The sequence below is a fragment of the Erinaceus europaeus genome, chromosome 1 (genome assembly GCF_950295315.1).
Source record: "Erinaceus europaeus chromosome 1, mEriEur2.1, whole genome shotgun sequence".
NCBI lineage: Eukaryota > Metazoa > Chordata > Mammalia > Eulipotyphla > Erinaceidae > Erinaceus > Erinaceus europaeus.
Window position 1 is genome coordinate 61,052,207 of NC_080162.1, and position 25,027 is coordinate 61,077,233.

The following is a 25,027-nucleotide window of genomic DNA, read 5'->3' on the forward strand; positions in this document are numbered from 1 at the left end:
CATCCCATATTCATTATTCTGTTTCTGACTTATTTCATTTAACATGAATTTTTCAAGGTCCATCAAGGATCGGCTGAAAACAATGAAGTCACTATTTTTAATAGCTGAGTAGTATTCCATTGTGTATATATACCACAGCTTGCTCAGCCACTCATCTGTTGTTGGACATCTGGGTTGCTTCCAGGTTTTGGCTATTACAAATTGTACTGCTAAGGACATATGTGTACACAGATCTTTTTGGATGGGTGTGTTGTGTTCCTTGGGATATATCCCTAGGAGAGGAATTGCAGGATCATAGGGTAGGTCGACTTCTAGCCTTCTGAGAGTTCTCTAGACTGTTCTCCACAGAAGTAGGACCAATTTACATTTCCACAACCTCTCCAGCAGGAGGGTTCCTTTGACCCCACAACTTCTCCAACATTTGTTGCTGCTACCTTTTCTGATGTATAACATTCTCAAAGGAGTGAAGTGGTATCTCATTGTTGTCTTTATTTGCATTTCTCTGACAATCAGAGACTTGGAGCATTTTTTCATGTGTTTCCCAGCCATTTGGTGGCATATAGTTGTTCATAAAAGTCTCACCGCTTGTGAAGTAACCCTCCTGCAGATGGAGGGATCAGGGGCTCGAAAGGGGATCCTTATGCCAGTCCTTGTGCTTCACACCATATGCACTTAGCCCACTGTGCTACTGCCTAGCCCGCTGTTTTAAATATCTTTGTAATGGTGTTATTTCATATACATTAAAACATACATTAAAAAGCAAAAACGATACTTAGACATAGTGTTGCTAGGCCATTGGGCATTTCATGTTGGTAAGTATAGTCAGTCCTCGCTAATTGCTGATTGTGTATTTATTAATCTTCCTACTGGCTGTAATTTATTTGTAATTTAAAACTCAATACTCCCGAGTATCGATCAATCTGTTAACATTGTTAACACCTAGGTTCAGTGGGGAAGCAATTACAGAAGACAGATCTTCCACCTTCTGCATCCCACAGTGACTGTGGGTCCATACTCCCAGAGGGTTAAAGAATAGGAAAACTATCAAGGGAGCGGATGGGATACAGAGTTCTGATGGTGGGAGTTGTGTGGAGCTGTACCCCTCTTATCCTATGGTTTTGTCAGTGTTTCCTTTTTATAAATAATAAAAAAAAATCAATACATCCGTCTCTTTCATAATCATTTGTGTGCAGGTACAGAGTGATGAGCATCTTGAGTTCTCTGAGCGTATATGCCAGGATGAATTAAACAAGACAATGCTGTCTTGTTTCTCAGATCTCACGTTGTAGACAGATGTCCTTTTTGTGTGGTTTTCTAGTGGCACATTTTTCACATTTTTGTTTTTTGTCAACAATTTTGTATTTCATAGGCCCCCAAGCACAGTGCTAAAGTACTATCTATTGTTTCTAAGTGAAAGAAGGTTATATAACCTTATTGGGAAAATAAAATATAACACATCTAATGGATAAGTTACATTCGGACAATTGTTATAGTGCCATGAGTAGAAGGTTAATAAATCAGTAAAAATAATAATACTGGGAGTTGGGCGGTGGCACAGCAGGTTAAGTGCATGTGGCGTAAAGCGCAAGGACGAGCAGAAGGATCCCAGTTGAGCCCCTGGCTCCCCACCTGCAGGGGAGTCGCTTCACAAGCGATGAAGTAGGTCTACAAGTGTCTGTCTTTCTCTCCCCCTCTGTCTTTCCCTCCTCTCTCTAGTTCTCTCTGTCCTATCCAACAACAATGACATCAGTAACCACAACAAGGGCAACAAAAGGGAAAATCAAAAGGGAAAGTAAATAAATAAATATTTAAACATTTAGAAAATATTGAGTAAATCTTTAATATTTTATATCCCAAAAATGGAAGAGGAAATTCATCTGTGAGGCTACTCTAGAAACTGTTGAAGTGTCATCTATTATACATCATGTACCCAAGGGGGGAAAAAAACTGGATTTGTGAGATGATGATTGATAAAAAGGGTAGAGAGGATAACATTGTTGGAAGGCTTAGAGCCAAAGGCATTTAAGGAGAAGGTTCCCCCAAATCAATTATATGATAATGCTGTCTGTTCCAGGGCTGTACTGCTCTGGACAACCTTCCCCCCCACCCCTGTCCTTTTCCCTCCCCTCCCCTCCCCTCCCCTCCTCTCCTCTCCTCTCCTCTCCGTCCTTCTTTCTATCTTTCTTTTTTTTCTTTTTTTCAAGATTTTATTTATTTATGAGAAAGGAGGAGAGAGAAAGAACAAAACATCACTCTAGAACATATGCTGCCGGGGAGTCAAACTTGGGACCTCATGCTTGAGAGTCCAGAGCTTTATCACTGTGCCACCTTCTGGACCACTCCCTCCTTTTTCTAAGCTAAAAAGAGTAAGCTGACTGAGCAAGATAAAGAAAAAAACCTGAGAGCCCAGAAGTGAGCCCCCACACCTATGGACATCTAATCTTTGACAAAGGGGCCCAGACTATTAAATGGGGAAAGCAGAGTCTCTTCAACAAATGGTGTTGGAAACAGTGGGTTGAAACATGCAGAAGAATGAAACTGAACCACTGTATTTCACCAAATACAAAAGTAAATCCCAAGTAGATCAAGGACTTGGATGTTAGACCACAAACTATCAGATACTTAGAAGAAAATACTGGCAGAACTCTTTTCAGCATAAATTTTAAAGACATCTTCAATGAAACTAATCCAATTACAAAGAAGACTAAGACAAGCATAAACCTATGGGACTGCATCAAATTAAAAAGCTTCTGCACAGCTAAAGAAACCACTACCCAAACCAAGAGACCCCTCACAGAATGGGAGAGGATCTTTACATGCCATACATCAGACAAGAGTTTAATAACCAACATATATAAAGAGCTTGCCAAAATCAACAACAAGACAACAAATAACCCCATCCAAAAATGGGGGGAGGACATGGACAGAATATTCACCATAGAAGAGATCCAAAAGGCCAAGAAACACATGAAAAAATGCTCCAAGTCTCTGATTGTCAGAGAAATGCAAATAAAGACAACAACGAGATACCACTTCACTCCTGTGAGAATGTCATACATCAGAAAAGGTAATAGCAGCAAATGCTGGAGAGGTTGTGGGGTCAAAGGAACCCTCCTACACTGCTGGTGGGAATGTAAATGGGTCCAACCTCTGTGGAGAACAGTCTGGAGAACTCTCAGAAGGCTAGAAATGGACCTAACCTATGATCCTGCAATTCCTCTCCTGGGGATATATCCTAAGGAACCCAACATATCCATCCCAAAAGATCTGTGTACACATATGTTCTTGGCAGCACAATTTGTAATAGCCAAAACCTGGAAGCAACCCAGGTGTCCAACAACACATGAGTGGCTGAGCAAGTTGTGGTATATATACACAATGGAATACTACTCAGCTGTTAAAAATGGTGACTTCACTGTTTTCAGCTGATCTTGGATGGACCTTGAAAAAATCATGTTGAGTGAAATAAGTCAGAAACAGAATGATGAATATGGGATGATCTCACTCTCAGGCAGAAGTTGAAAAACAAGATCAGAAGAGAAAACACAAGTAGAACCTGAAATGGAATTGGCGTATCGCACCAAAGTAAAAGACTGGGGTGCGTGAGGGGGAGAATACAGGTCCAGAAAGGATTCAGAGGACCTAGTGGGGGTTGTATTGTTATGTGGGAATCTGGGGAATGTTATGCATGTACAAACTATTGTACTTACTGTTGAATGTAAAACATTAATTCCCCATTAAAAAAAAAAAACTAGATAAATAATTTTGACAAAAAAGAAAAGAAACCACAACACTGAAGCTTCCTTAGGTGTGATGGGAGTTTATACTTGAATGTGAGTCGGGAACATAGTGAAACAGCACTATCCAAGGAAAATTAGATTTTTCTTGGCTAGTGTTTCTTTATAAGAAACAATATGATTATTTGCAGGGTCCACTTCACAATCTTTTTCCCAATCCTCTCTCAATTTTTTTTGTCATATCTATAAAAAAAAAAAAAAGGAAACAGTAGAAGATTCCTAGTACTAGCACTCAGTCCAAATGATTACCCTGGTGACAATAAAGAATGAAAAAAAGAAAAAGAAAAAGAAATTTAGGTTAAACAAAATGACTTTAAACAGAAATACACATGAAATAAGGCTGTTCATTGTTTGCAAATGCCGTGACCATAAGTTCATAGGAAACTAATCCTCTTTCCCTTAATATTTGATCAATATTTGCTAATTTAGTGTTCATGGTGGCCATCTAGAAAGAACATAACTACCACAAGTCACACAAATCTATTTCCAAATGGCTATACTATCACTGTTGTATCAACTCTTTTCTCCAACTCCAGCTACTATAATATTTCAGACCTTTTATTTGAACCTAATAGTTGATAGTATCTTTTGAGTTTAACTAGAGTATGAGATATGAAGAATATCTTTTCATATTTTCAGAGTCATTTGCAGTTTTCCCTTTAAAAATTTTTTTAGTATTTATTCATTTTCCCTTTTTGTTGCCTTTGTTGTTTTATTATTGTGGTTATTATTGTTGTTGTTATTGATATCTTTGTTGTTGGATAGGACAGAGAGAAATGGAGAGAGGAGGGGGAGAGAAAGATGGACACCTGCAGACCTGCTTCACCACTTGTGAAGCGATTCCTCTGCAGGTGGGGAGCCAGGGGCTTGAACAGGAATCCTTACGCTGGTCCTTGTGGTTTGCGCCACCTGTGCTTAACCGCTGCGCTACCGCCCTACTCCCTGTCTTTTCCCTTTTGTCTTTTACTTATTTGTTTGTAGCAGATCTTTTCATAGTAAGAAAACTTCTATTTTTATGAATTGCAATGTTATTTTCTCTAGCTTGTCTTTGATCTCTTGACATTTGTCCTCACATCAAAAGAAAATGCTATGAACTTTCTAAGTAGTGAGATGTATTTGATATAGTTTGTTTTTTACTTTTCCGTAAGAGAAAATTTATGTATTCAATGCAAAAAGGAGAGCTGGGCAGGAGTAGATAGCATAATGGTTATGCAGAGACTATTATGCCTGAGGCTCCAAAGTCCCAAGTTCGATCCCTTACACCACCATAAAACAGAGTTGAGCAGTGCTCTGGTTAAAAGATACTTTTTTAAAAAGAGCCTATTCAACAAATGGTGTTGGGAAAATTGGGTTGAAACATGCAGAAGAATGAAAGTGAACCACCAAACTTCATCATATACAAAAGTTAACTACAAATGGATCAAAGACTTTAGAGAAGAAAGTATCAAATACTTAGAGGAAATTATAGGCAGAACTCTTTTCCATGCAAGTTTTTGCAACATCTTCACCAGTTTGAATCTAACTTCAAGGAAAACAAAAACAAAAAATAGATCATTAAAACTACATCAAACTGAAAAGCTGTAAGGCAAAAGGAATCACTACCATAACAAAGAGACAAAACCCCCCCCACCATGGGGCAAGAGAACATTTTTCTGTTTCATACATAAGACAGAAACTGATGGCCAGAATACACAGTGAACTCACCAAACTCAACAATAAAAACTCCATTGGAACATGAGGAGGGGGAAAGGAGACGTATGGTCAAAATCTTCTCCAAATAAGAAATCCAAAGGGCCAACAGGCATATGAAAAAAGTGCTCAAAGACACTGATGATCAGGAAAATGCAAATGGAACAACAATGACATACCACTTTATATCTGTGAGAATGCCGTACATTAGATAAGACAGAAACAACAACTGTTGGAGAGGCTGTGGAAGGAAGGAACTCTCTACATTTGTCAGTTTTGGGAAAGTAAATTGGTCCAATCCCCAAGGAAAACAGTCTGGAGATTCATCAGAATTCTAGAAATGGACCTACATTATGACCTAGTAATCCATCTCTTAGGGATTTTCCAGAGAAAACAAAACACCTGTTCAAAAAGGCCTATGCACACCAGTGTTCATTGCAGCATAGTTTGTAATAGCCCGAAGTTTGCAATATCATGGTCAGAATCTGAAGGCATCATGTTTAGTGATACAAGTCAGAAAGAGAAAGACCCAATGATCTCACTTGTAGACAGAACTTGAGAGCAAGTAACAGTAAGGAAAAATTTAAAGTGAAACTTGGACTGGGTGTGGGTATTACACCAAAACTAAGGACTCTGGGGAAAGAGGTAAAAGGACAGGATGAAGAGACACTGGGATCCTGTTGTGTCTCCTAGATATCAGTCAAGGGAGGTGAGAGGTTGTATCGATGTGTTAAAGACTATACTGTAAATCATTATACCTCCAATACAAAAGACAAACTTGAAAATACTAAAATAAGTAAGAGGGAGAAATTTTGTGTTTGATTTGTAGTAGTCCTTTTTAGTTGGTAAGGAATTTACTGCTGTCAGTGTTTAGCACTAATTATAAATTCTTCCTTTTAAACTGAGTGTTAGAGTAATAGAACAATGGAGGACCACAGGTTTTGGAACCCAAAGGTCCAGTGTGAATTCTAGTTTTTACACTTACTGAAATGATCTAAGACACATTATTTACCTTCTCTGAGCTTCAGCTTCCTTAGACACCGCTTTGCTGACCTCTGTTACAAAGGATAGCATCTGGCTTATGAGAGATTGTCAATATTAGTTCTCTCTCCTTTTCTCATTAAGTCCTCTACCAAAAAATTAATTTGTCAAAGAAACTTGAGTTAAGACATATACTAAAATAAAGTAGAATTTCTTTTTTAAAAAATTTTTATTTATTTTCCCTTTTGTTGCCCATGTGTTTTTTTTTTTATTGTTGTTGTAGTTATTATTGTTGTTGTTATTGATGTTGTCATTGTTGGATAGGACAGAGAGAAATGGAAAGAGGAGGGGAAGACAGAGAGGGGGAAAGATAGACACCTGCAGACCTACTTCATTGCTTATGAAACTACTCCCCTGCAGGTGGGGAGCCGGGGGCTTGAACCAGGACCCTCAGGCCTGTCCTTGTGCTTCACAGTCATGTGTCTTTAACCCGCTGTGCTACTGCCCAACTCCCAAAGTAGAATTTCTTTCATCTTTTTTATGTAAATGTAAAACAATTATTGCTGAGTTTCTCTAACTTGATCATAAACCTGTATTATTTTGAGTTGTAGATATTTAAAATGTCAGTACAATGTACCTTTTTTTTTCTTTTGGTAATGTCTGTACAATGAGTGAAGAGTAAATTTTGAAACTTCAAGATGTTTTCTTTAGGAACTTCTAAATTCTAAATCTAGAAATTGTATAGAAAACACTTCAGTATTTAAGTTAATTAATGAAGTCTCATCAAAAATATTGAGTTAATGCAGTTTTGTAAGATTTATTTTTGGGGGGTCGGGCGGTGGTGAAGAGGGTTAAGCGCACGTGGCGCAAAGCGCAGGGACCGGCGTAAGGATCCCGGTTCGAGTCCCTGGCTCCCCACCTGCAGGGGAGTCGCTTCCCAGGCGGTGAAGCAGGTCTGCAGGTGTCTATCTTTCTCTCCCCCTCTCTCTGTCTTCCCCTCCTCTCTCCATTTCTCTCTGTCCTATCCAACAACAAAGCAACGTCAACAATGGCAATAATAACTGCAACGAGGCTGCAACAACTAGGGCAACAAAAAAGGGGAAAAAATGGCCTCCAGGAGCGGTGGATTCATGGTGCAGGCACCTAGCCCAGCAATAACCCTGGAGGGGAAAAAAAAAAAAGGGTAACAAAAAGGAAATAAATGTTTAATAAAAGAGAAAAAGAAAAAATAAATATTTTAAAAAAAAGATTTTTTATTTCTTTATTTAGGGATTAATGGTTTATAGTCAACAGTAAAACTAAGTCTAAGTTTTTATACATTACATTTTCTTCAAGCAGGTTACAATATCAGAGAGAATAACATAATTTAAAATTATCAGCTCTGTCTTTAGATAAATTAGATGCAGTATTTTTAGTTTTAACTTAATGCTTAGATTAATTATATTTCCATGTATTTTCTTGACTAATATCTGAGCAGTTGCCACTTTAATATTTGGTTCATAAGTAGGGACCAAAATTTTTTAGATGTCTTAATTTTGTACTTAAATACAATTGCACTGTCACTACCCTAGGGAATTGAGTAAGACTTGAATGACTTTACTCTATTAGGCAGTTTAGAATATCCAAGATTTTGCTCTGGACTTCAAGAGTTTTGAAGTTCAAAGCAGATGTGTGAAGAAGAAAAAACATCTGGTGGAGAGAACTGGCTTTATTGCGTGATGCTGTTGTCCTGCACTCTATAGTAGAGCGTCTGTTGAGCAGGTTGGCAGGTTTGATAATTAATTAATGATGAGGCAATGAGCCACATATCTGAGGAACTCATTTTGCCCCTTACTGATTCTTTCTTCCCCACATGTCTGGCAAAGCCTTCAGAGTCTAGGATCACTGATCCCACAGTTGTGTCTCAATTCAAACACTTGTCTTCAGGCTTAATTAGCTCAGTGATAAAAACAGATGGATGGCCTGGGACCCAGAGGGTTTAGTGTTGTGCAATGCACTTTTATTATTGGGGACTTTAAAAAATTTTGTTGGGGAAGAATTGTGTCAATTTTTTTTAAATGCCTTTGAAATACGAAAGTATGTGCTTGAAGATGACAAGGGCTTGTGTGTCTCTGCATGTTTGGGAATTTTTCTTTTTATAGCTTTGCATTTAAATGCAATATCAAACTCACAAAAAAGTTGTTAAGAACAGTACAAGGGAAGCCATGGTTTCTGTACACAGACTAATTCATTGTATGAACTTACCCGGTTTTTCTAACCCTCCTATTTCTTCCTTGCCTCTCTACTTACACACATTCTCCCTGCACTATTTGAGAACAAGGTGGAAATTTATTTAAGAATTAGGACCTTCTAAACAATAACAGTACAGTTATTGAAATTATGAAATTTAATACTGTTGTCTAGTCTGAATTCTTTTTTGAAGCTTACATTGTCTCAGTAGCATCCCTTATTATAGTCCCTCAGTTTGATTAAGGAGCCATTTTAGGGTAATACATGACATTTAGCTGCTGTGTCTGCACTAAACAGGAAGTTTCTTAGTTGTCTTGACATTTGTTGATTTTAACATTTTTTGAGGTCAGTTGTTTAGTATTGTTCCTATATTAGACCAGTTTGGTGTTTCCTCATGTGATTTTGGTTCTTTATTTTTGCCAGAAATACCACAGAAATGGTGGCATATTTCACATTACCTCAGGCACATGGATGGCATGAACTTATTCCTTTTTCAAAATGTGTTTTTTAAAAGTATTTATTCCCTTTTGTTGCCCTTGTTGTTTTTATTGTTGTTGTAGTTATTACTATTGTTGTTATTGATGTCATTGTTGGATAGGACAGAGAGAAATGGAGAGAGGAGGGGAAGACAGAGGAGGAGAGAAAGAGAGACACCTGCAGACCTGCTTCACCACCTGTGAAGCGACTTCCCTACAGGTGGGGAGCTGGGGGCTCGAACTGGAATCCTTATGCCAGTCCTTGCGCTTTGCGCCACGTGCACTTAACCTGTTGATCTACCGCCCGACTACCTAAAATGTGTTTTTAAATTTACCTTTGTTGTAAAATTTGGACAGATATGGAGAAAAATTGCAAGGGAAGGGGGAGATATTGAGAGAGGAGAGACATCTGTAGTACTGCTTCGCAGTTCACGAAGGGATTTGAAACTGGGTCCTCTCACACTGTAAACATGTGAACTTGTTTGGGTGCACCATTGCCTGGCCCTTGTGGATTTGTTCTTTAATTAGTGATGTTAGCTTTGATCATCTGATTAAGAAACAGTCCATTAGGTCTCTCCACAGTGAATATATGCTTTTCTCCTTTATATAAAATAAAAAGTTTGAGGAGTGACACTTTGGAACTATATTAGTGAGCCTGTTTTCATTCATATTTTCACCTATTATTTTTTATTCACCATGGTTATTTTCTAGTACTGATATTCTATATTTACTTGGCACTTTGCTGTGAGGAAAAAGTTCTATTTCTTTACACTAGTATGAAATTTTGTTCAGTGGTGAGAATTCATAACTAGCATTATTCATTTTGATACTTAAATTGACATAGATTTAATTAGTGATAATCAGCAGTGGTTCTTTCAATCTAATCTCAGGGTCCTTTTGATAAATTCTCATCATCCTTTGATCATTTGATTACTTTCTGGCATGACATGGTATATCTGAATGTTTGTTGGTGGTAAGTGGATAAGTGTCATTTTATATTTTCTTGTGGCCTATCCTGGAATAGACATTTCTCTAAAACTTACTGGAGGCATGTTGTGTGTGTGTGTGTGTGTGTGTGTGTAAAGGAAACTCCATTATGGAATATTACATTTATTAAATCATTTTGGCTCTACGTATGAGTATGTATATGTGCATATGTATGTTTAATGTTACAATTTCAAACAGAAGAGCATTTATTTTACATGTAATAATCATAAGTTTTGACAAGAAAGAAATACATTTTTCATTTCACAGTAAATGACATTACACAGTTTGGGGCATTAAATCATCTTGACATTTATGAAGGAGCAAATGGAAAGTAGGGAACTAAGTGTGTGAAATATAAAGCTATCTTTAACTGTTCTATTAAAAAAAATATTTATTTTCCATCTGTGATCTGAATGTGCCTATTTGTGTTCTCTTCTATGGTAGTGGAATTCCTATGGAGCCACACAACAGAGAGCATGTGCGTTGGATATATGTCAGCCCAAGATGGAAAAGCCAAAGTAAGTGGGAAGACTGTGGCATAACCTGAAAGCCTTGCAGTCATTGCATGACCCTCTAACCAGCTAATTTCATATGAATGAACCTTTTCAGCCATTCTAGCACTGTAGCTCTATCATCTTTATGAAAATCTAATTAAAACAGTTAATTATCCCAAAGAAAACCAATGGACTTTTTTGCTTTCGATGATGTAACAGGGAGAATGAGGAGCTCCCCCATTTCCTTTTTGTTCATCCTATTTTCCTTTGTTTATTGTGAATAACTGGAAATGGAAAATCTAGGAGGTAGGAAGATCACATTGAGAGTGAAGCTAAAGGGCTCACAGTGCTGTGATTTTACAAGGAGTGTGGGAATATGGAATAAATACAGGAAGCCACAGAAAATTAAGCTGAGCACCCTGCACATACGGGGGCAGAATGACTGACATGCTTGCAAGTGGGACCTGACTGCACGCTGGTATGTTCAGGTACACCTTGTCATGGTCTTCAGAGGCAGAGTCAAAGATATAGGCTATATGCCACATGACTATATATAGCCTGTGTCTCTCAGTGAGTCACAGTAATCACTTAGACAGCAGCAAAACACCTTGAGTTGCTTGGCTTCACTACAGTTGTAGTGTTGACCCCAGGAGTAAGAAACATAATTTGTGGATTTTATTTTATACTGATTGGCCTCATCTTCTTATTTGTAAGATTTTTAGGAAACGGCTGGGGCATATGATTTTTTGACTTGGCATTAAAGTACCTAGATTACAACTCTGTGAAGTTAGGCAAGCAACCTCTCTTTCTAAAGGGCATGATTTATTTTGTTTATTTGAAAATAAAAGGAAGGAAATTTCCGATATAAACTATTTGATATAGGTTGACTCTTTAATAAATTAAAGATACATATTAAAAGTACAACTTATTATTTATTACATAGCATCTTTCCAGATTGACCTCTAGTTTATCCAGCAATCCAGTAGCATCACATGACTGCTGGAAGCACAACATAAGAACATTTCTTTTTTTTTTTATATTTATTTTATTTATTTATTCCCTTTTGTTGCCCTTGTTGTTTTTTTATTGTTGTAGTTATTATTGTTGTTGTCGTTGTTGGATAGGACAGAGAGAAATGGAGAGAGGAGGGGAAGACAGAGAGGAGGAGAGAAAGATAGACACCTGCAGACCTGCTTCACCGCCTGTGAAGCCACTCCCCTGCAGGTGGGGAGCCGGGGTTTGAACCGGGATTCTTATGCTGGTCCTTGTGCTTTGCGCCACCTGCGCTTAACCAGCTGTGCTACAGCCCGACTCCCCTCATAAGAACATTTCATCAGAAAGTTGTAGAAATGTCTTCGAGCTCCACCTCCGTTTTTTTTCTTTCACACCTCAACTAACACAGTGTTCATATTATATTAGTATACTTATTTCAGAAGGGAATATATAAATATTGCTTTCCTTTGTAATATATAAAAATGGGATTATAATTGCCTGCTTAAAAGGTGAATTATGAGTTAACAGTAACACTGAGAAAATTGACTGTGACAATGAAATTGTTTTATTTTTTATTAATTTTTGTAATTTTTATTTATAACATGGAAATACCAACAAGACCAAAGGATAAGAGGGGTACAACTCCACACAGTTCCCACCACCAGAACTCCATATCCCATCCCTCCCTTGATAGCTTTCCTATTCTTTATTCCTCTGGGAGTATGGACCCAGGGTCATTATGGGGTGTAGAAGGTGGAAGGTCTGGCTTCTGTAATTGCTTCCCCGCTGAATATGGATGTTGACAGATCCATACTCCCAGCCTGTCTCTCTTTCCCTAGTGGGGCAGTGATCTGGGGAGGCAGGGCTCCAGGACACATTGGTGGGGTCATCTGCCCAGGGAAGTCAGGTTGGCATCATGGTAACATCTGGAACCTAGTGACTGAAAAAGAGTTAAGATATAAAGCAGAAAAAAAAAAATGTTGACCAATCATGAACCCAAAGGCAGAAATATTGCAGATGAAGATTTGAGGTTTCCGTTTTGGAAAAAGATAATAGGTCTAATGTTTTATTTTTATACATATTATGTTATGGCCACTGACCACACTGGCTATTGAGCTCCTGAAATGTGACTGGTATGTCCAAGGAAGAGAATTATAAATTTTACTTAGTTTAAATTAAAAGATCCACATGTGTCCTGTGGCTATTGTATTGAGCAGCACAAGTTTAAAGAAAAGGTTGAAAAAATAGTAAGTATTTTCAGGATTTTTTTTTTCCTAATGAAAAATGATTCACCACATACAAACTTATCCTGATAAGCCACAGGAATCCTTACAAAAGAATGACTTGCTATTAGGAAGTTTCTCTAGCACAAGTTGACTATGAGCTAAAGTTACATGAAGTAGACTTTGGTACTTAAGTCAGTCTGACAGGGCTCAGTCACATCAAATCTCTTATGGGGAAATGTTCTTGTTATCCTTATTAGTGGTCTGTGGAAGACACCATACTATTTCTCATGAAAATATGGGTAGTAAGAGTAAAGAATCTTGCATTGAGCCCAAAGATGTTTGGCCTTCAGTTGTATTGCTTGACATCTGGTGGGCACTGGTTCCATATTGCTGGTAAATTATTCAGCTGGTAGTCTTCATTGGGTCAACAGATTCAGCTGCTGCTCTTGCCTCACCTGTAAATTATGCTTTTGACCTTCCTTGCAGAGAGTTAATCCCTCTCCTTTTCTCCCTCCTTTGAGCTTGTAGCTACAAATGTTTTTCAGAAAAAATAAAATAAAATGAAATAAAATAAAATAAAAGTGAAGAAGAAAGAAAGAGCCCCAAATACTGATGCTTTGGTTGCTAAATTCTATTGATTAAAAAAAAAATCCATCTTTTCTGTCACAAAGGCTGGAATTTATTGAAGTGTGTGTAAGACATGTTCATAAACATATATATATATATATATATATATATATATATATATATATATATAAACATATAAACAGAGAAGCAGAGAAGCAGAGTGAGAGAGTAAAAGAGACCACAGCACCAAAGCTTTCTTCAATGCCATAGGGGCCGGTCTCAAACCTAGGTCATGTGCATGGCAAAACAGCACACTACCTGGTGAACTCTTTTACTGGCCCAAGACAAAGTTGTACATGAGAAGCTGGGCTCAGGATGGAAAGGGAGCTATAGCAAAGCTTGTATTCCTTTTAAGAGAAAGCACACAAAGTTTCTACCCACCTCCTAGTTTCTGGACTTCTGTGAAATAATTACTGAGTTACTGGTATACCCATTTCTGACATGTTTGTAAAACATGCTTTTACATACTACTGAGAACCATTTAGCAAAACAAGAAAGAAGGTGTCTTTAAAGACTAAAATAAAAGTTTACTTTAAAAACTGTTTCTAAAAAGGTTTTTTAGATTGCTTACTTCCCAAAATTTGCCTTTATTCTGCTTGCTGCCAAACTCAGGAACTAAAGCCACCTGGCCATTTGAATAGTTATGTAAGCTAGCTCTGCTTAATCCAGACTAAGGTCTTGAACTAAAGCCCACCTCAAAAGCATATTGCTTAAAAATGTTGGGTAGTAATCATTGTTATTGTAACCAGGATCCACATGAAATTTGAATAAATATAGGTAGATTATTTTATTATGTTTTTTTTTCTGATAGAACTTTTTTGTAGTTATATAATTCAGTTTCTATACCCCTTCTGTAGCATAAGTGAAGAATTTTTTTAGCCAAAATTAGAGTATTGATACTGGTTAGCTTTAAAATTAAGATAGCTCATATCCTACCCACATAGCAGGCAGTTAATGAACAGTATTTAATAAGCAAGTGTGTGTGGACTACTATAATACAAACAGATGTTGAAACTAGTATGAGCTTATTCAAGTAATAAGTGAAACCTAGGTGTTTTTTTTTTTTTTCATTTTACTATATGGAAGTCACTTTTATTATAGTAATGAAAAATACTGTTATAAAAATTCATCCTAGAGGAAGAGCAGGCTGATTTATGGTTTTAAAATGTCTCAGATTTCTTATATTAGTTTCAGAGAAAAATAATAAGTACATAATGGAGAAACCAGGCAACATGTTGAATGTGTGATCAAAATTAATATCACTAGTGAGGGTCAGATGAGCAACATTATGTGCCTCTGGATGTGATAACCTGAAAAAGATACAACATCACTTTTGTAGTCTCCCATCTGGAAGTGCATAAAACTTGAGTCTATTCATAAACATCAGACAGATCTAAAATGAGAAACATTCCATGAAGACAACGTATATAGTTTTTAAATATTGGTGTCATAAAGGAAAAATGCTGTGGAAATATTCCAAGTTAAGCAATACTTAAGAATTATGACAACAAAATGCAATAATTAGCACTAGAATGGCTACTATATAGGAGAGAGAGAAAATGCTATAAGTGCACAATTTGGTCAATATACAAAACTGGAATATGGATAGAAAAGGTATAGTAACTTTGTTAAATTTGTTATAGCTATACTGTGGTATATTTAGAAATATTCTTAGATTTACGCTGAAGTATCTAGGTAATATGGATGAGTAGGTAGTAAGTTACAAAGCACAGTGATCAAAATGTTAACAATAGATACACCTAAATAAAGAATGTATGCATATTTTTTGAATCCTCCTGTAACTTTGAGATTATTATTATTTTACTTTTCTAATATCTATTTATTCCCTTTTTGTTGCCCTTGTTGTTTTTATTGATGCTGTCGTTGCAGGACAAGACAGAGAGAAATGGAGAGAGGAGGCAAAGACAGTGAGGGGTAGAGAAAGATAGACATCTGCAGACCTGCTTCACTGCTTGTGAAGCGACTTCCCTGCTGGAGGCGAGCCAGGGGCTCGAATAGGGATCCTTATGCCAGTCCATGCGCTTTGCACCACCTTCGCTTAACCCCCTGCGCTACCACCTGACTCCCGAGATTATTTTTAAATAGACAGCTTTTTGATATATAAGATTTGGATATCATGGTATACGCGGTCAGTTTCTTATACCCATCTATAAACACAAATAGGCAAATAAAATTACTCAGTGGAAGAATGCATACCTTTCAGGTAGAATGTTCTAGGTTGGAGTGGTGCTCTGTTCTGTTTTTCACACTCTAAACAAAAAATAACTAACAAATACTTAAAACAATGTTTGGAAAAAAAGGAAATGAATTTTGGATCTAAGAATATCTGTGGTCTGGGGGCCTCAGATATGAAAGTGTTTTGCTTAACCATTATGTTGTCTCCCCAGACCAGGCACAAGAATTCTTAATAAGTAAATTGTTGATTTAGGATTTAAAATCTGGCCACATTGCATGCCCATACACAAAAACACATGTACGCCATACATATACACCAACTAAAATTTTCCCTGGGAATATATAGCGGGAATAAGATTAAATTTGTGTTAACAAATGCTTCTGAGACATATGAATGTCAGTGTGTAAAAGAATGACATTGATCCCTTAACTCATATATAAAAATTAATCTCACAGAGTAGATCAGAACATAAAATGTAGGAGCTGAAATATAAATTTCTTAGAGTAAACAGAGAGTAAATGTTGATAACCTTGATCGTGTTTTGCTTTTTAGCTGTGACCTCAAAAGCACAAGAGACATCATAAAAAAAATAGTTAACTGGGATATTATCAAAATTAATAACTTTGGGGAGTCGGGCGGTAGTGCAGTGGGTTAAGTGCACATGACGCAAAGCACAAGGACTGTCTCAAGGATCCCGGTTTGAGCCCCCAGCTCCCCACCTGCAGGGGAGTCACTTCACAGGCGGTGAAGCAGATCTGCAGGTGTCTATCTTTTGCTCCCCCTGTCTTCCCCTCCTCTCTCCATTTCTCTCTGTTCTAACAATGACTACATCAATAACAATAACAATTACAACAACAATAAAACAAGGGCAACAAAAGGGAAAATCAATAAATATTTTTAAAAAATTTTAAAAATTAATAACTTTGTACTTCAAATGACACCATAACAAGAGTAAAAAGTTGTCTAAAAAATGGAAAAAATTGAAAAGCACATACTTGGTAAGGGATTTGCATTCAAAATATAATAACAAACTCTTACAATAAAAATAGCAAAATGGAAAAAGATTTGTATAGACATTTCTGAGTTTGTTTGGAGGTTCCAGCAATAAGTGCAGCTATTCATATACCAAAGACAAGCCTATGTCTATTCTGGGAACGTTGTCCTCTTAGACTGAGTGCACAGCTTTGGGAGGGACCCACATGGAACGGTGAGGGAGGAAGAGGACATCTGCCTGCCTAGCCAGCCAAATCAACTGAATCAACCTTGGCAATGGATGGGGTAACAGACAACACAACCAGATCATTCTCACATCCTGAATAGACATTTCTTTTTTTTTTTACTTTATTTTTTATTTAAGAAAGGATAAATTAACAAAGCCATAGGGTAGGAGGGGTACAATTCCACACAATTCCCACCACCCAATCTCCATATCACATCCTCTCTCCTGATAGCTTTCCCATTCTCTATCCCTCTGGGAGCATGGACCCAGGGTCATTGTGGGTTGCAGAAGGTGGAGGGTCTGGCTTCTGTAATTGCTTCCCCGCTGAACATGGGCGTTGACTGGTCGGTCCATACTCCCAGTCTGCCTCTCTCTTTCCCTAGTAGGGTGTGTCTCTGGGGAAGCTGAGCTCCAGGACACATTGGTGGGGTCTTCAGTCCAAGGAAGCCTGGCCGGCATCCTGATGGCATCTGGGACCTGGTGGCTGAAAAGAGAGTTAACATACAAAGCCAAACAAATTGTTGAGCAATCATGGACCCAAAGCTTGCAATAGTAGAGAGGAAGTGTTAAGGGGGTACTCACTGTAAACTCTAGTGTACTTCTGCTTTCAGGTATATATTTTGCACTAATTTATGGATACATGTGAACATATGCTCTCTCTCACAGAACCTGGTGTATATCTAGGTTTTGGGACTTTGTTAGAAAGTGAACCACATGGGATGGAATTAGAGAATACTATGAAAGGAAAGGTCTCACCCGAGTAATGAAGTTGAAGGGTTGTCATTCCACACATGAAGTCTCTGGACAAAGTCTGAGCTGAAACATGTTGAGGTGGCAATCGCTGCGTTGATTAGGTTGCGATTGGCAGATGCAATATTATTTGATATGGATTGGGAGAGGCATGCGGGAAAGTGGGCCCTATCCTAAGGTTCCAGGACTGGGGGAAGTAGAGGCTCTATAGTGGAGATGTGAGGTTCCTGCTGTCTTAGGGTTCAAAAAGACAATGGATAGTTAATGTTATCATCACATTATTAACTCACTTAACATAATTCCTTCTAGATCTGTCCAAGATGGGTCAGAGAAGGTGGGTTCATTGTTCTTGATAGCTGTATAGTATTCCATTGTGTATATATACCACAGCTTTCTCAGCCACTCATCTGTTGTTGGGCACCTGGGTTGCTTCCAGGTTTTAGCTATTATGAATTGTGCTGCTATGAACATAAGAGTACACACCTCTTTTTGGTTGGGTGTTATGGAGTCCTTGGGGTATATCCCCAGGAGAGGAATTACTGGATCATATGGAAGGTCAATGTCTAGCATTGTGAGAGTTTTCCAGACTGCTCTCCACAGAGGCTGGACCAATTTACATTCCCACCAGCAATGCAAAAGGGTTCCTCTGTCCCCACACCTTCTCCAGCATTTGTTGCTGCTGTCCTTTTTGATGTATACCATCAAAAAGGTGGTATCTCAGTGTTGTCTTAATTTGCATTTCTCTGACAACCAGTGACCTAGAGCAGTTTTTCATATGTTTGTTAGCCTTTTGGATCTCCTCTGAGGTGAATGTTTTGTTCATATCCTCTGCCTTTTTTTGGATGGGGTTATTTGCTTTTTTGTTGCTAAGTTTGCTGAGCTCTTTATATATTTTGGTGATTAGTTTCTTGTCTGATGTATGGCATGTGAAGATCTTCTCCCATTCTGTGAGGGGTCTCTTTGTTTGTTTAATAGTTTCTTTGGATGTGCAGAAGCTTTTCAATTTGATGTAGTCCCATTGGTTTGTTTCTGCTTTAGTCTTTCTTGCAGTTGGGTTTGATTCATCAAAGATGTCCTTGAGGTGTAGGTGGGAAAGTGTTTTACCAATGTTTTCCTCTAAGTATTTGATTGTTTCTGGTCTAGCATCCAGGTCTTTGATCCCGTTTGGAGTTGATTTTTGTTTCTGGTGAGATAAATTGGTTCAATTTCTTCTGCATGTTACAACCCAGTTTTCCCAGCACCATTTATTGAAGAGAGCTTTCTTCTTCCATTTAATGCTTTGGGCCCCCTTATCAAAGATTAGATGTCCATAGGTGTGGGGATTTATTTCTGGGCTTTCAATTCTGTTCCACTGGTCTGTGTGCCTATTTTTGTTCCAGTACCATGATGTATATAGTTTGAGATCTGGGAGTGTGATGCCTCCATTTCTGTTTCTTTTTCTCAAGATGGTTTTGGCAATTCTAGGTGTTTTCAGGTTCCAGATAAATGATTGTAGTGTTTGTTCTATTCCCTTAAAGAAGCTTGGTGGAACTTTGATGGGTATTGCACTAAATTGGTATATGGCTCTGGGGGGGAATATTCATTTTGATGATATTTATTCTTCCAATCCATGAGCATGGGATATCTTTCCATTTCTTGGTATCACTTTCTGTTTCCTTGAGTAGCAGCTCATAGTTTTCAGAATACAAGTCTTTGACTTCTTTGGTCAACTTTATTCCTAGGTATTTGATTGATTTTGCTGAAACAGTAAATAGGAGTGATTTCTGGATGTCTTCTTCTTCAGATTTGGTGTTTGCATAAAGAAATGCCACCGATTTTTGTACATTGATTTTGTAGCCTGACACCTTGCTATATTGCCTAATAACTTCCAGTAGTTTTCTGCTGGATTCTTTAGGTTTTTCTATGTATACAATCATATCATCTGCAAATAGTGAGAGCTTGACTTCTTCCCTTCCGATCTGCATTCCTTTGATTTCTTTCTCTTGCTTGATTGCTATGGCAAGAACTTCCAGTACTATGTTGAAGAGTAATGGTGACAGTGGACAGCCCTGTCTAGTCCCTGATCTGAGGGGGAATGCTTTCAGCTTCTGTCCATTGAGTATGATGTTGTCTATATATAGATTCCACTATCTTGAGGAATTTCCCATCTATGCCCCTTTTTTGTAGAGTTTTGAGCATGAATGGGTGTTGGATTTTGTCAACGGCTTTCTCTGCATCTATTGAGATAATCATGTGGTTTTTGGCTTTGCTTTTATTGATGTGGTGAATGACATTGATTGACTTATGGATGTTGAACCAGCCTTGCATTCCTGGGATGAAGCCCACTTGGTCGTGATGAACAATCTTTTTGATGTGCTGTTGTATCCGGTTGGCCAAGATCTTGTTTAGTATTTTGGCATCTATGTTCATCAGAGATATTGGTCTGTAGTTTTCCTTTTTTGTTGTGTCCCTATCACCTTTTGGTATCAGGGTGATGTTGGCTTCATAGAAGGTGGAAGGGAGTATTCCTGTTTCTTCAATCTTATGGAAAAGCTTAAGATGTATGAGTACTGTTTCCTGAAAGTTTTGTAGAATTCATTTGTGAAGCCATCCGGTCCAGGAGTTTTGTTGTTGGGGAGATTCTTAATAACGGTTTCAATTTCTTTGTCTGTGATCGGTGCAATTAGGTTTTGTAGTTGTTCTTGGTTCAGTTTTGGAAGGGCATATGTTTCTAGGAATTGTTCCATTTCTTCCAGATTCTCTAGCTTGGTGGCATACAGTTCTTCATAGAAGTTTCGCATGATTCTCTGGCTTTCTGTGGTGTCAGTTGTGATATCTCCTCCATCATTTACAATTCTATTAATTTGAGTCTTCTCTCTTTTTTGTTTGGTGAGTCTGGCTAGGGATTTGTCAATTTTGTTTAATCTTTCAAAGAACCATTTAGCTTCATTGATCTTTTGTATGGTTCTCTTATTTTCGATATTGTTTATTTCTGCTCTAATTTTAGTGAGTTCTGTCCTTCTGGTTGCTTTAGGGTTCCTTTGTTCCTCTTCCTCTAAGTCCTTGAGGTGTGCAGTAAGGTCGTTCATTTGAGCTTTTTCTTGTTGTTTAATATGTGATTGTATGGTTGTTTGTTTCCCTCTCAATACTCCTTTAGCTGTTTCCCAAATATTTTGATAGGTTGTGTCTTCATTTTCATTTGTTTCCAGGAACATTTGAATTTCCTGCTTGAATGACTCTCTGACCCAATGGTTCTTAAGGAGTATGCTGTTTAGTTTCCAAATTCTGCAACTTTTAATAATTTTCTGTTTGTTGTTAAATGTTAGTTTTACTCCACTGTGGTCTGAGAAGTTACTTGGGATGATTTCAATGCTCTTGAATTTATTGATGCTGTCTTTGTGGCCTAACATATGGTCTATCCTTGAGGATGTGTTATGTGGATTTGAAAAGAAGATGTATTCCAGTTTTTTGGGGTGAAGGACTCTGAAAATGTCCAAGATGTCTAGTCTGCCCATCTCTTCATTTAATTCTCTTGTGTCTTTGTTGATTCTCTGCTTTGTTGATCTGTCTAAGTGTGAGAGTGAGGTATTAAAGTCTCCCACTATTATTGTATTACTATTGATGTATTTTTGAAGTTCTTTCAATAGGTGCTTAATGTATTTAGATGGTCTCTCATTGGGTGCATAGATGTTAATAATTGTTAAGTCTTCTTGGCTGATTGATCCGCTAATAATTATGTAATGCCCTTGCCTATCTTTTATCACTTTATTTAATTTAAAATCTATTGTGTCTGAGATGAGAATGGCTGTACCTGCCTTTTTTGTGGTCCATTAGCCTGTATGATAGTTTTCCATCCTTTCACTTTAACTCTGTGTTTATCATGTTGTGTCAGATGGGATTCTTGCAAGCAGCATATGGTTGGGTTATGTTTTCTGATCCATCCCCCCACTCTGTGCCTTTTCATGGTTGAGTTTAAGCCATTGACATTTATTGATATTATGGATTTAATGTATTGTAGTGCCATTGTTCAACAAATTTTTGTTTGCTCTGATATAGTGATGTTCTTGTTTATAAGAGGTCTTTTAGAACCTCTTTCAGGCCCGGTTTGGTGATGGTTGCCTCCTTTAGCTGCTGTTTGTCTAAGAAGTTTTGATCCCTCCATCTAGTTTGAATGAAAGTCTAGCAGGATATACTATCCTTGCTGGAAAACCTTTTTCATTCAGGACTCGATAGATATCTTGCCATTCTCTTCTAGCTTTTAGAGTTTGAGTGGAGAAGTCTGCTGATAGTCTTATGGGTTTTCCCCTGTATGTGACTTTTTGTTTCTCTCTTGCAGCCTTTAGGATCCTTTCTTTATCCTTACTTCTTCTCATTGTGACTATGATGTGTCTTGGTGTCTTCAGGTCTGGGTTGATTCTGTTTGGAACTCTCTGGGCCTCTTGAATCTTGATGTCCTTTCTGTTATTCAGGTCTGGGAAGTTTTCTTCTATTATTTCCTCTAGAATGTTTCCTTCTCCTTCCTCTCTTTCTTCCTCTGGCAGGCCAATTATATGAATGTTACTTCTTTTGAGATCATCCTATATGTCTCTGTTGTTGTTTTCAGTGTCTCTCAATCTCTTTTTGAGCTCTTTCACCTCTTTATTAGTTTTCTCTAACTCATCGTCTGTCTGACTAATTCTGTTTTCTGCTTCTGTTAGTCTGCTTTCCCTTTCCTCAGCTTCTTTCCTTACTTCAGCTATTTCAGCTTTCAGTTCTTTAATTGCCTCAAGATAATCAGTATTTTCCATGGGGGTCTCAACTGTTGTTTCCCTAATACTGCCATTCCTTTCCTCCAGTGTTGTTTTCATTTCTGTGATTAATAAGTTTATTATTGCTTGCATACTTTTCTTATCTATGGTTACTTCTGGCTGATTTGTAGTTTCTTTTGGGCTCTTGTCTTTATTCATTGGAGTAGCAGTTTTATTTGTTTTTGATCTACCCTTTTTTTTTTTGATTTATGTGTTTCTTATTTTTATGTTCTGTTGTTCCTCAGTTGTTGTGTTTTGAGTACAAGCAACACTGTACTAAATACCTTTATGACAAATGCAATCACCAACCTCAGGAATTACAATAGCAACTGAAGCAAGGATTGAAGCAGTTTAATCACTACCATTGAGCCAAACAATGTCTCCAGTCCATGAAAAAGTAGCAACCAAGTTCAAGTGAAGAAGAAGGAGAAAGGAAAGAAGGGATAGCAAGAATAGACAATTATGCAAATCTACTACCCACTGTATATTCTAGGGGTAGCAAGAGGAGAAAGGGAAGTAGAGCAGAGATACACACATAGAGAGTCCACTCTGAGTCAGATTTCTTCCCCAAAATAATTCACAAATGAACATCAGTTAGTTCAGAAAGACAAAGAAGAAGGAAGGAAGAAATGGAAGACAAGATAAAAAAAGAGAAACAAGAGAGAGAAAAGAAAAAAGATAAGAAAAAGAGATGTAATAAAAGAGCAGTGAAAGAAAAATTTTTTAATTGATTAATTTATTTTTTATTTTATTTTATTTTTTTAATTAGCTAGGAGGAGGGAGAAGGGGAGAGTCTGTAGAGGAGGTAGGAGTAGTGAGACAAGTTCCTCTCACAATGGATAAGATGCCCATTCCCCTAGCAATGAAAGATTCCCTAAGAGTTAATTCTGGTCTACCTAAGGAGGGGGGAAAAGAGATACACCTTTATATAATATTAATAATAAAATAGAGCAGGGTAAAAAAACCTGTCCCAGATTGCCTCAAGCCTCCTGAGCAGAGGCAGCTGATTGTTAAGAAAGAAAAACAAACAAACAAAAGAAAACCTCAGGACTAGACAAGAATAGCAGGAATAGACAGTTATGCAAATCTACTATCCACTGTATATTCTAGGGGTAGCTAAAGGAGAAAGGGAAGTAGAGCAGAGATACACGCAGAGAGATGAGTCAGATTTCTTCCCCAAAATAATTCCCAAACGTGTATCAGTGAATTCAGAAAGCTGAAGGAGGAAGGAAGAAAGGATGACAAGAATGAGAAAAAGAAGAAAAAAAGAGAGTGAAAAGAAAAAGAACAGTAATAAAAGAGCAGTGAAAGGAAAGAGTTATTTATTTATTTATTTATTTATTATTTAATTAGCTATGCAGGGGGGAGGGAGAGAATGGGTAGGGCCGGTTGGAAAAGTGAAACAAATTACTTTAGCAGTGAATAAGACACCCAGTCCCCTAGCAATGTAAAATACTCTAAGACTTAATTCTGGTCAACCTGAAGGAGAGGGGCAAGGGGGTATGTGTTTATCTTGTATTGATAATAAAATAGAACAGAGTAAAAAAATCTGTCCTGTCTTCAGCTTGGATGGCTCCAGATTGCCTCAGGCCCCCTGAGCAGAGGCAGCTGATTGGCTACTTATAAAGAAAAAAGGCCAAAGGTTTCAGAAGGGAATAGAATTAGAATGAATGACACCCCTTGGTGGGACAGGAATCTTGGTAAAGAAAGAAGCTCAGCAGGGGAGCCTGCTAGGAGCAGATCTCTGGTCCCCAGGGACTGGTTATGGCGGGAGGGGGGGGGAGGGGGTGCACTTCAGGAATAATAATTTAAGAGAAAAAAATTTTTTTTCCTTTCTTTTTACTCTATTTTCTAACCCAAATTGAGTTATAGTCACCTCCTTGGTGTCACTTCTAGGACCCCTTATTGACTGGCCTACTAAAGGCAAAAAATTCTACCGCTTCCAGTAGATTTGGTCGGAGCTCAAGCCACTAGCAGCTTTTCATTCCACCATCTTCCGGAATCCCCCCCCGAATAGACATTTCTGAAGAAAGCAGACAGTCAACTAGAACATGGAAAGATGTTCAACATCAGTAGTCATGAAACAATACAAATCAAAACTACAATTATGTAGTATATCATACCTCCCAAGATTACTATAGTAATAATAAAAAGATGAACAATAACAAATGCTGGCAAAGTTGTAAAGTTGTAACCCTTATAGATTGCTTATGGGGATGTAATATGGTATACCTACTTTGGAAAATAGTTTGACAGCTTCTTGAAAAATTAAATCTAAATTCAGTAATTTTACTTTTAGGTATGTACTCAAGAAAACTGAAGGGATATGTTCACATAAAAACTTGTGCACAGGTGATTATAGCTTAATTGTTAATAATGGCTGAACACTGGAGGTAAACCTGATATCCATCAACTGGTGAATGGATAAACAATATGTGGCATCATCATACAATGGAATAGTATTCCACTATAAAAATGAATGAAGTACATGTTACAGACTAAGTAAATGTAGTGAACATTGTGCTAAGGGAAAACCAGACACAAAAGACCATATATTATATTATTTCATTTGTATGAATTGTCCAAAATAGACATA

At 37.6% G+C, this 25,027-nt stretch overlaps 1 protein-coding gene across 2 annotated transcripts in view; it reads left to right on the forward strand.

Annotated features, from left to right (window-relative positions):
- The window catches only part of TASP1 (taspase 1), a 226,737-nt gene that overhangs the window by 169,738 nt on the left and 31,972 nt on the right, over positions 1-25,027 (forward strand). For both annotated transcript variants that reach the window (XM_060186473.1, XM_060186476.1), the window contains one exon: positions 10,604-10,677. In XM_060186473.1, the coding sequence (XP_060042456.1) occupies positions 10,604-10,677 (74 nt within the window). The remainder of the gene's footprint in view (positions 1-10,603; positions 10,678-25,027) is intronic.